At 38.8% G+C, this 12,554-nt stretch overlaps 1 protein-coding gene and 2 long non-coding RNA genes across 3 annotated transcripts; all 3 read right to left on the bottom strand.

Annotated features, from left to right (window-relative positions):
* Positions 1 to 2,213: 2,213 nt before the first annotated feature.
* LOC145028915 (uncharacterized) lies at positions 2,214 to 3,531 on the bottom strand. The gene is made up of 3 exons (XR_013676256.1): positions 3,477 to 3,531; positions 3,110 to 3,191; positions 2,214 to 2,477 (listed from the first exon to the last, which is right to left on the bottom strand). It is a non-coding gene; the product is annotated as an uncharacterized LOC145028915 (long non-coding RNA).
* Positions 3,532 to 3,988: 457 nt separating this feature from the next.
* On the bottom strand, positions 3,989 to 4,403 carry LOC145028914 (uncharacterized). The gene is made up of 3 exons (XR_013676255.1): positions 4,318 to 4,403; positions 4,125 to 4,228; positions 3,989 to 4,020 (listed from the first exon to the last, which is right to left on the bottom strand). It is a non-coding gene; the product is annotated as an uncharacterized LOC145028914 (long non-coding RNA).
* A 3,145-nt stretch (positions 4,404 to 7,548) lies between these two features.
* LOC145029829 (uncharacterized) lies at positions 7,549 to 9,600 on the bottom strand. The gene is made up of 4 exons (XM_078978283.1): positions 9,002 to 9,600; positions 8,472 to 8,782; positions 7,787 to 8,384; positions 7,549 to 7,696 (listed from the first exon to the last, which is right to left on the bottom strand). Exons 1-4 carry the CDS (start codon positions 9,598 to 9,600, stop codon positions 7,549 to 7,551), a joined length of 1,656 nt encoding a protein of 551 aa, XP_078834409.1.
* Positions 9,601 to 12,554: the final 2,954 nt, after the last annotated feature.

Below are 12,554 nucleotides of genomic sequence, written 5' to 3'. Positions count from 1 at the left end.
ATAGCTGCTGTTATAAGAAAACTCAGCTACATGTAGATGGTGATCCCAACTACCCCTAAAATCAATCGCACATGCCCTAAGCATATCCTCAAAGGTCTGAATCGTCCGCTCACTCTGCCCGTCTGTTTGTGGATGGAAGGCGGTACTAAAATGTAATCGTGTGCCCAATTCCTCTTGAAACTTCCTCTAGAACTGAGAGCTAAATTGGGTGTCTCGATCGGAGATGATAGAAACGGGCACCCCATGTAATGAGAAAATCTCCCGAACAAAGATCTCGACTAATTTCTCCGCTGATGAGCTCTCCTTTATAGCCAGAAAGTGAGCACTCTTAGTCAAACGATCAACAATCACCCATATCGTATCGGATCCTCGGGTAGTTCTAGGAAGTTTTGTAATGAAGTCCATGGTTAGATGCTCCCATTTCCATTCAGGAATCTCCAATGGTTGCAACTTCCCATGTGGTTTCTGGTGTTCCGCCTTGACCTTCCGACAGGTCATACATTCTTCCACAAATCGAGCCACATCATTCTTCATTCCATGCCACCAGTAAGCCTCATGGAGGTCCCGGTACATTTTAGTAGCACCAGGATGGATAGAAAATTTTGACTTATGAGACTCATCCATTAGGGTTTTCCGATTTCCCCCGGTATATAGAACCCAACCCCTATCATAGCGAGTCAGCAAACCCAGCCCGTCTCATTCCATCTTAGGCAACTCTTTCCCAATCTTCTCATGCCTGATGTTTTCCTCCAATATTGTCGTCTTTTGGGCGTCCCGGATTAGACCTAACAAAGACGACAACATCGTGATCCGGAGACACTTAGCTCGAATCAGTTCGGCAGATTGTTTACGATTGAGAGCATCAGCTACCACATTAGCTTTACCGGGGTGGTGGTGAATTTCACAATCATAATCTTTTACCACATCCAACCATCGGATCTGCCTCATGTTCAAATCCCACTGCTCGAACAAATATTTCAGACTCTTATGGTCAGTGTATATGATAAACTTCACTCCATAGAGATAGTGTCTCCAAATCTTAACAGCGAAAACAACAGCCCGAAGCTCCAAATCATGAGTGGGGTAGTTTCGTTCGTGGGGTTTCAGCTGTCGGGAGGCATAGGCTATCACCCTATCTCGTTGCATTAACACGACACCAAGACCCTGAAGCGATGCATCACAGTAAACCACCATATCCTCAACCCCATCAGGTAAGGCCAAAATCGGAGCATCACACAATCGCTTCCTTAACTCATCTAACGCCAGCTGCTGCTCCGGGCCCCAAACGAAATTCATTGATTTCTTGGTCAATCGGGTGAGTGGTAAGGCGATTTTAGAGAAATTTTCAATGAACCTCCGGTAATAACCGGCTAAACCCAAGAAACTGCGAATTTCAGAAGGTGTTTTTGGAATCTTCCGTTGTTTAATTGCATCAACCTTGGCTTGATCGACCTTAATACCATGTTTGTTTACCACATGCCCCAATAACTGAACTTCTTCCAACCAAAATTCACATTTTGAGAATTTAGCATAAAGCCTTTCTCTTGCCAGAGTTTCCAGAATCTCTCGAAGGTGTTGTTGATGCTCCTCTTTGGTCTTAGAATAGACTAAGATATCATCTATGAACACTATGACCAAATGGTCAAGCATCAGGCTACACACGCAGTTCATGAGATCCATAAACGCTGCGGGTGCATTGGTGAGCCCAAAAGGCATCACCACGAATTCAAAGTGCCCATATCGAGTACAGAATGCTGTTTTCTCAATGTCTTCCACTACTAGAAAAACATCCTTTTACGACGCTCATTGCGCGTCATAAAAGGCTCAGACGACGCGCAAATGCGCGTCAAGGAAGGCCCTGTCATAAAGAGAGACGATGCGCTTTTGTGCGTCGTCTATAGACGACGCACATTTACGACGCTCATTTACGACGCGCAATTACGACGCGCATTTACGACACCCAATGCGTATCAAGGAAGGCCCTGTCATAATGGAAGACGACACACATTGGCGTGTCATAACCTTACGACGCGCGTGTTAATGACACGCAATGCGTATCAAGAAAGCCCTGGTCAAGAAAGGCCATGTCATAAATGAAGATGACACACATTTTTGCGTATCATAATTTTAAATGTTTAAAAAAAGTATTATTTATAGATTTACTAATTTTTAAATTAAATAATACATTAAAATTCTCACAATACAAAATAAAATACCATAAATAACAAAGATAATTCATTTCACTAATATGTCATACAAATAATTATTCCAAAAGTGAGTAAATGTTATAAAAAAAATGAACTCATTTATATACAATTGCATCATCTAGCTTACTATGTGCCAACAACTCTCTATGTGTTTACTTTTTCTTGAGTCTCGTTTCCTCCAAAGCTTCCAAATCATCTGGAGTTAGATGGATATCAGATATGGATAGTCCTTTACTAGAAATAGGCTTCACAAAGTCGCTAAGACTGTGCCTACAAATTGCAAATCAAACATCCATCAGGTTCATATTAACTGTCTATCTATGCAAAAGTCTTATAAATGAAATAATGCCCTCTCAGCCTAAAAGCTTAGAATGCCCAATGAAGTACTTATCTACCTACTTGATGGGCTATGCTGAAAATCTACTTTCGACTGTAGAAGTACCAATAAGTGATTGTATCACAAACATATAAACTTCTTAAGCCTGCCTGCTACTGCTAACAAAATAACTGTTTAGGGTTTAAGATTTTATTGTTTATAATTATACATGCGCAAGATAAGACCTATTACCATTGTTTCTCCACTTCGTAACTGATCTACAACCTAAATGTCATGTGTTGTTATTGTAGAGATGTAACTTCTAACTTTTTTTTCTTTAAGGGAAGAGGAAATGGAAAATGACAGACATATAGGGAAGCCATTGTGATGGTTAGTCCTCATAATAGCGGCTACATCAGCAAATTTCACCACACGAGTGAAGTGACAAAGTTACAAACCTGTCAACTTTCACCAACAGCCTAAGGAAGGTAAATGGTCAAAACTCAAAACTCAAAACTAAAACTTGTTGTACTCATCAATGTAATTCTAATTGTAACTTGTAAGCAAAATAAAAGAAAAAACTTACTTTTGATATGAGGAGAACAAGCATGATAAGAGGTAAGAGATTTAAATTATTTGTATCCTCCCAACATTTTCAAGTGCCCATCCTGTTTCATATCATGAAATGGAATGGAATCAAAAAGGAATGGAGTAAGAAAAGGTAATAGACTCTCTATATCGCCTTTTGAGATGCTTCTACCAAACAGTAGCATGACGGAATCGGAAACAACAGTCGTATCCAGGAGAAAAATAGAGTTCGCTTTGATCTTCTCATTAAAGACCAACCACGGGAATGGAATTCTCAAAGCCCGGGAATTAACCGAGTTCTATAGCATTAAAAAAACAAATTCAGATTAAAAAAAAACTATAAGAATTTAGAAAAACAAACTTACCGAGTGTAAAAGCACCTGACCATCCGCCACGTTTTTCAGCAAGAATGAATTTTCATTATGTTGATGTCAACAAAAGCGAGTTATTATTTATAAAGAAATTGTTTAAAAACAAAAAGGAAAATGACTTTTCCTTCTAATAACTTATGTCATCCCACTTAATCATAAATACCAAAACTGCCCCTTGCTTTTCACTCCCACATATACTCAATAGTAGAAACTCAATGAGATTGAATCCCATGAATTCATGCAATCAGGATTCCAGCATCACATAGAATCCCATGTCTTTGGACTATAGCCTTTAAAGTTAGTGTACACAAGTAAATTCCAGTAGTCCTTCACAGTTCTCAGCTCATCCACTTGTGACTTGCAACTGATCATGATTACTGACTGTAACAAAAAGAAAATTTTATATTTTTAACAAAGAGACAGAAAAAGAGAACCTTTAGCAGCATCATATCCAAGGTCGGGGTTATCTTGCTCCAATAGTTTCCCAACAACAACATCACCCTCTACTCCTGCATTCGCAGCTACTGTGTACCGGTGCCTTCACATACAAAATCAATAAACAATAAAATATCAGCAACAAAAATAGATATACAATAAAACTACACTGCTAGCTGCTTTTTATTAGGAAGATGGGGGAATTACCTTGAGAGCATTTTGAATTATTTGAACACCAATCTTCTGATCAAAATTAGCTGTAATAAGATTATCAAGCTCCTTTGAAGCATATAGAAGAGCAACACCACCACCTATATTATATTGTATATTTTTTGATATCATTATCACAATTAAAAATAAATACTTAGTAAATAGCATGTGTGGACATGATTTAATCTACCTGGCACAATTCCTTCTTCAACTGCAGTCTTTGTAGCATTTAGAGCATCAGTAACTCTATCCTTCTTCTCACCAACTTCAGCTTCACTCGCTTCGCCAATCTGACCAATCACAACAACACATCATTTACATAATAAAATTATTTAGAAATAAAACAAAAATAAGAATCGTCCCCTCAAAACGGCAACACCACCAGAATTTTTTGCTAATCTCTCTTGGAGCTTCTCCTTATCATAATCAGAAGTGCTCAATTTAATTGATGATCTCAACTGTAGAAACACAAAATAGTACATGTTAGGAAGCTCAGGTACATAAATTAAATATATTGTTAAAAAGCTACTGTAATACCTGTTCACATCTTTCTTCAATTCCTTTTTTGTCGCCAACCCCATCAAGAATAACTGTGTCATCCTTGGATATTGTAAACCTAAATGTAAATATGTAATGTTCCAAACATTATTACCATATATTGCATACATAATCTATTTGGGCAAACTAGAGTTGTAGATGTAAAAAATAAATGCTTACCCTAAAATTGATAAAAAGGTGTGCAACTCAGGGGACTAAAACTGATAAAAAGGTGTGCAACTCACGGGCCAAAATTGTATTTTACTCTAAAAAGTCATTGAAAAAGTTAAAACAAGGGCAAAACGATAATTTTAACAAGCTTACCTTGTTAATTTATTTCGCTGATTTTAGAAACGCATGCCAAATCCGTAGCCTGAAGGGGTCTTTTCTTAAAGGTCTAAAAGATTCATCCGGAAGATCAGCTTTAATATCCACAAAAATTATTTTAAGAAACTGAAGAATTTCATAAGCTTTCCCAGTTAATTTTGGTAAAGACAAGCAGTTATTTCCGATTATACCCCCATGAACTTCACACGGTTTTTTTCCAATTATACCCTCAGTCTCACACTGATGAGTTGCTAATTAGTTGAAAATGTGTAGTGGCATGAAAAACAATGGTTTCAAGTAGGTCCCACTAATTCCAAACACTCACACCGGAATATTTCCCCAAATTTCTATTCCATTTCTGCCCTTACATTTGTGGAATGAACCGATGACCTGCACTGAAGTGCAACTTGACCCACAATGTGATCATCATTTAAATCATTGGATTTGTTCCTTTGCCATTTTTTAATGTTTTCTTTCAGTTGTTTCTCTTTTGCATCATCATCTTCCAGCCATTCACGTAGAGCCTCAATTTCACCATCTGATTCATAGCAAACCCATGCACAAGAAGAGATTGTCACGATCACATCCTTCTTCACACTCACACCTGTCATAAAACAATAAAAAAAATTATAAATAAAATTTAATTATGTTTCATTTTCTACCATTAACAGCTTCCTAACATGTAAATGGAGACAAGACTCAAACAGAGAGATGAGGCTTCATGGTACACCCTTTACCCTTCCTTATATTAGTTATGTTTAAATGCAAATAAATAAATAAATAAATAAAGCCTGGATCTACTACTTTATGAGAGAATTCATTCCCCAATGTTTCATCATTTAAATGTTCATATCTAAGAATCTTGACAGCAACATGCTCACCAAGGTACTCTCCATGGAATCTTTCAACAAACAAAATAACTGATATTAAGATACTTGTAAGAATTAGGAATGCAATTGGAAACAAACAGTGTACACGTACAAATCACCACATGATCCAGATGCAATCTTTTCTCCAATCTTCAATGATGCTCTGTCTATTTCTGCATCTCCAAAAGTTGGTCCGCTGCAAATCGAGATATAAACCGACAGGTAAGGATCAGAACAGAAATTTAAGTCAAAAACCATAAGGAATGTCAATGAGGCAATACATCGAACACATTATGTGCACTTACAAACCACAAATGGAATCATCAACAAAGAAATAGAAAGAAAGGAAAGGCGGATTCATATCAGATAATGAGAAACAATGAAGATTTGGAAGCGAATTAAAAAAACACTAGATGAAGGCCGAATGAAGAACTACAAAACCATAACAAAAAAATCCACAGAAAATTGGATTGAAGAAGAGATGAAGAGATTGATCAATTACTTGAGGAAATCTTGTACCTTCTTAACTAAATTTACAATGAGGAAGGCGTGATTGGGAAGACGAGATGATGCTCTTGTGGTCGCAGTGAGGAGGAGAGAAGTGGCAGCGTAGGGAAGTGTCGAACAGGTGAAACAGAAGGAATCGTGCTCTGCTGATTTAAAGAGGAAAAAGTGCTTCACTCTCATTTATTTTCATAAAAACGTGCCTAAGCAGCGATTGGAAGAACTTTCTATATATACATATTTGATTGAACTTCCGATAACAACAAGAAGCGATTGAAAGAACTTGCGTATTCAAAATCTTATGGGAAAGTACTTGATTGTATATTTAAAAAATAAAATGACTTTTAACAAAAATTTGGAAAGACAAACCACCCAAAGCAGAAAAAACTCTTACACAAATCAAACCATGTGATCTTGATAGAAAAATAAAAACTGAATACAAATTAGGGCTCACATAATCAAATCTCGAAAATGAAATCACCTTAAATAAAATGGTGGAGCAGGTATCCTTAGAGGATTTGAGTTTAGGTGACCGACGTTTGTCTCGGGGAAGGGACAAGAATCGGTAAGTGCCAAAAGGATATAGGAACGGAAGGAGGCGAGATCTAGGGTTCGAGTATGAGATGTGGAATGGTGGAGTTTCTATTAAGTCGTGGTCGCCATAGAGATGTAGAATGGAAGGAGGCGAGATCTAGGGTTCGAGTATGAGAAAGAATTATTATAGAGTCGCCGGTGATTGGATATCATCAATCGTACTCCAGACTCTCAGATCCTTGGGTTCGATGGTGAAGGCGCCAACTTAGGATTTGCAAAGAGAAGGGAAAGATAGAGTGATCGGGCGGTGGAGATGTAGAAGAAAGAACGTGCAGTAGAGGAAGGCGGGGAAAGTTCTTGAAAAAAGCCCTAAGAAGGGGAGGCGGGGTTTTTAAGTAATTGGGATTTGATTTTTCCCTCCTGATGGAACGCGCTGCTATTAAAATTTATAAAGCGACACCCTTAAACGACACACGTTTTATTATAGGTGCCCTCCGTGTTTTTTTTAGACACTAATTCCAGGGCACGCAAAAATGCGTGTTTTAAATCCTTTAAATTTTAAGAGAGATAACATTATTTTTAGGGCACCCACAAATGCGCGTCCTCTATCAGCGAGTGTCATTGTTTGCGCGTCATTAAAGGTCTTTTTTCTAGTAGTGTTCTTCACGAACCCGCATCTGATGGTAACCAAAACGTAAATCAATCTTCGAAAACCAAGATGCTCCCTGAAGCTGATCGAAAAGATCATCAATACATGGCAACGAGTACCTATTCTTTATCATGCGCTTGTTTAGCTCCCTAGAATCAATACACATTCGCTGGGATCCATCTTTCTTCTTCACAAAGAGAATAGGAGCACCCCAAGGCGAGCAGCTTGACCGTATAAACCCTTTATCACTTAGTTCTTGAAGTTGACCTTGAAGCTCTTTCATTTCAGGTGGTGCCAAGCGGTAAGGAGATTTTGCTACCGGAGTCGCACCTGGCACCAACTCAATGCGAAACTCCACTTGCCGAATAGGTGGCAAGCCAGGGAGTTCCTCTGGAAAGACATCGTTGAAGTCAGAAACGCTAGGAACGTCGTCTAGTGCTATAGCAGAAGAGCAAGAAGCCATAGCCAGGCGGGGAATGTTCCCCTGAATAATAAGTTCTCCACCTCTAGGGTTTTGAACACGAACTTGCTTCTTACGACAGTGGATTTCCGCATCAAATGCATCAAGCCAATCAATGCCTACGATAACACAGAGTTCTCGCATCGCAATAGGGATAAGATCAATAAGGAATTCACCTCCAGAAAATTCGAGAGTGCAACCCCGATAAACATCGGTGACATAAATAGTGCGGTTGTCGGCAACTTCGACAACCATTGGGCGAGCCAATTTTCCGATACTACACCCCAATCGATTAATAAAAGTGCAAGATACAAAAGAATGGGTAGCACCGCTATCAAACATAACAACAGCGGGCTCGGAATCTAGCAAATAAGTGCCTGATTTACCACATACAATCAGGTAAACAATTCTAACTACCAATTATTAAATAATGACAGGAGAGAAAAGAAAAAAAAGAAATTTACCTGCCACTGTCGCGGTAATCACCGGCTCATCCGTAGTCATCTGGTGAGCACGAACTCGTGTCACCATAGTGGGTCCCTTAGAAGATGATGCAATTGTAGGATTTGTACCCTCGCCTCCTTTACCAGCCTTCAACTTCGGGCATTCGGGCCTCTTGTGTCCCGTCTCATTGGAGTGATAGCAGATGGGAGCAGCAGAAGTAATCTGAGGAACTACACTCGCCAAGGGAGCCCTACAATTCTTCCAATGACGCCCTGGCTTTTTGCAGTTGTAGCATATCAACGGATTTTTCTCGCCCTGACCTGAAGACGACCTGTACTCATACCATGACTTACCACCCTGTTTTTTCTTTTTCTAGGCATCTCCGGATGTCTTGGAGGAGGTGTCATTGGCCTTCCTCTTGGACTGGGTCTGCAACTCGATTTCCCTCCTCCTCACTGCATCCATGATCGCGGGTAAAGTCGGGAACTCCTGCATGCTAACGAATTCCCAAATCTCGATACGTAGAATGGTAGTGTATTGGCTGACCAACCAGGCCTCATTCCCAGCAAACGAGGGACAAAAAGATAGCATCTCCAAGAACTTGGCATTCAGGTCGCTAACAGACTCGGTAGTTTGCTGTAAGGCCATGAACTCTTGCTGCATCCGCTGCTGCCCCACCTTAGGCACATATTGTGCCTCGAACCTCTCCACAAATTGGGCCCAACACATGGCCCTCACTTCTTCGTTTAATAGAGCGGTGATGGTGTTCCACCATGTCTTTCCCCTTTTTCGCAACTGATTCATGGCGATCACAACTTTGTACTGGTCCGGACACCCAACAGTCATGAAGGCGCCCTCAACATCTGACACCCAATGCTTAGCAGCAACTGGGTCAAATTCATCGTTCCAAAGAGGAGGGCTACACTTGCTGAACTTCTCGAAGTAGTATGCCGAATCCCGAATGGGTGGAGCCGGTAACGCTCCCCCGGGAATAGCTGCGAGGCGCTCATCTAGAAGAGCTTTGACCTGGTTGATTATGTCATTGGACACGCCTGGGATTAGTTGGTTGAAAGCGTTATTGAATTCCTCAACCACAATATTCCTAACTTGCTCCATTTGGAGCTGATTAACGCGAGCAGGAGGAGCCATCTGTATCCGTAGAAGCAGGAAAATATTTAGAAATAATTCAGCCTAGATATTTCTAGGAAGACGAAACACTCAGCTTGCCGAAAATTTCTCAACCTTACCCCGACCCGAAACCGGCACCGATGTTTCAAATAGTAGCGGCCCTTCAATTACCTTCCACACAAGTTCCAATTTCGCATTCGCGTCTAGTTTCAAAATTTCCAGCTCGCTCTAGCCGTTAGTTGTACAACTCTCTCACATGTTAACATTAAATAAGTGTGTAATCTAACATTTTAAGACTTGTAGAATCCAATTTATAGTCAACAATTTAACATAAATATTTAACATAAGAAATAAGGCTTACTTGGCTGGCCGACTGACACACCGCGACATCTTTCACTACTAGTCTTCAGAAAGTTTTGAAAAATCTTTTAAAAAGAAAATAAACTCTTATAGAGCCTCAAATTTGAGTCTAGAACATCCACAAGGATGCCTAGTTCCCTCAAATTGTGGATCTGATACCAACTTGTGACACCCAAATTTTTGCAAAAATTTTAAACTTTTAAAACCCATCTTACATTAAATTAAAACAACTGAAATAGTCATAACATAATCCATCTACTTAATAATCTTATAAAATAAGTGCGGAGGTAATAATAATGAGGTCCCAATAAAAATAACTAGTAGTGATGTCCCGGTGCTCCATGTCATGCCTTAGAATCTTTAATCTTAACACCTGAAAAGTTATAAGGGAAACCGTAAGCACAAAGCTTAGTGAATTCAAACACAGACATTGTACTAACCTTCATATTTACTAACCCTAATCCATTTTCCAATTATAGTTTTAACAATAAGGGCAAAGAACGAATCAACGCCAGCAATACAAGAAGGACTTGTAGGTTTGAGCCGCATCGGGAAGATCCCGTATCACTTGGCCCTAATCACCGCACCACACGATGAGTATTATGTTGGTGATCTTACCTACCCACCGCACCGGTAAATCCATATCCTTTGGTAGTGTTCCCATATCCATGATTAGTTACATACAGTGCACATGTACGAATTAAAATAATACTTATATAGCATGCTTTTATAATAAATTCAAATAATCACACACGAGCTAACTAGCAAACACAATCATCAATACAACGGTGTGAGAGAACTCACCTTGAGTGAGTAGTAAGGATAGCTAAGAATCAAATAATGCTACCAAGCTTGAGAAAACTTCAAAACCCCACCTAAGAAGGACTAAAGGTTAGAAAGGAGAAGCAATGAAGCTATGAGTTGAGAAAAGAGTAATCACAGCAAGGTTTCTAAAACAGACCTGCTGTTTAAAATGGATTTACTCCAAAATCTAAAACAGAAACATAGCTTTAACTAAATTTTATAGGAAACTATGATTGCTCAGGATTCCACAACTATAAAGAACTCATTCTAACTCCAAAAGATGAATTAAATATGAATTTTACAAAATGGTGTATCACTTCTGTCTCCAACAATACAGTCAAGCGATGTTGGCCAATTCTACCTAACTTGTGAGTATAATTAGTCCTAAACAAAATTAATAAAAGTAAATCACATACAAATGAAAGTCTCAGAGTTGGAATTGAATGAATAGAATCTCCCAAACTCAAGATATAAAATTCACATTGTGGACAATCACAACACTAGCAAAAGCTGGTGACTGCCCACTGATCTGGAGTGTGGATCCATTCTAGCCAGTTTATAATTGGAAATAACACCCCATCTTCTCCAGATCATAAAACTCATAACATAAGGAACATATAGAAACTTGGAATCACTCTGGATCGTTTTCCAAGCCTTAGAAATGATGAAAACAAAATGACATATCAGAACAGACCCGGATCAGACCTAACAGCAAAGATGCCATTCTTTCCCATAGATAAAGTCCTTATAAGTGAGATTGTCCTTCTTAAGAAAGTTATCCAATTAAAATTTTGAACTTTTGGAACTGGTTTGGGGTCCGTTTGAGTTCTAGAGCTCAAGATATGAGTTTTACAAAATGACTATAGATCTGATGGAAAACAGAATCGTAGCCACCCGTGATTCCTTTTTGGCTTATCCATTCTTCTCCCTTTGAAACACATTTTAAGATGTGTTCTTCATCCCAATTTAGTCCCCATGATCATGGTGGTACTAAAAAGGGTTAGGTATCATTAGGATTTCATTTTGCCACAATATTGTAATAACAATCTACATGAAAGTGAATATAAAGCAAAGAAAATCACCATTCTCCCTTTTAGGGTTTCCATGATCTTTTGCCACATGTAAAACCCTAGATCCATCATCCACCATATATGGGGCGAAGATAGGACCTTGAGATTATGTATAACATACAATTACAAATCAAATAACAAGTAGAAGAAGTGAAGATGAAATCATAAAACTAGAACAAGGTTATGAATCAAGTTGTAAGAAATGATAAGGAGGTTCATACCAATATGAATCAAGGCTGGAAATGAACAAGAATTAAGCTCCAAACAACATCCCCTTGGTTACTCTTGATCCTAAAGAGATAGAGGAGGATTTTAGAGAGAGAGAGAGAGAGAGGTTTTAGAGTGTTTTTCTTGTGTGTGTGTTCCAAAGGACTCAATTAACACATTAAGTACTATTTACTAGATGGACTTTGCAAATAGGCCCATAGAGTTTACAAGATGATCAAAAGAGTCCAATAACATAAGAAATTAGGCATTGGTTAAATAAATTAACCCAAGGTTACAAGGATAATTAAATTAAAATAACCAAACGTACCGAGAAAAACCGGGGCATTACACATAATAATGTGGATGTTCACGATTTGCAATCATTGCAAGGGTCGCGTTTGGTTCCCAGAATCTCTTGATAGAGGAGCATTTAGTATGGGATCTAGCCATCGCATTATGCCATAACACTAAATTACGGCAACTAGTACAATAGTAGTCACTTATTACAAGTATTGCAGTACTTATACTTTACTT

This window comes from Lactuca saligna, chromosome 2 (genome assembly GCF_052625555.1).
Source record: "Lactuca saligna cultivar CGN05327 chromosome 2, ASM5262555v1, whole genome shotgun sequence".
Classification (NCBI taxonomy): domain Eukaryota; kingdom Viridiplantae; phylum Streptophyta; class Magnoliopsida; order Asterales; family Asteraceae; genus Lactuca; species Lactuca saligna.
The sequence above is the reverse complement of the archived record's forward strand: the minus strand, read 5'-3'. Positions and strand labels throughout refer to the sequence as shown.

Bases quoted from the DNA above. Each gene is read 5' to 3' on its own strand.
- LOC145029829 (XM_078978283.1), bottom strand. From the start codon at position 9,600: ATGGCTCCTCCTGCTCGCGTTAATCAGCTCCAAATGGAGCAAGTTAGG. The intron at 8,783-9,001 runs GTTGGTCAGCCA...GTATGAGTACAG, and splicing joins TTTGCTGGGAATGAGGCCTG to GTCGTCTTCAGGTCAGGGCG. The intron at 8,385-8,471 runs GTAAATTTCTTT...GTGGTAAATCAG, and splicing joins GATTACCGCGACAGTGGCAG to GCACTTATTTGCTAGATTCC.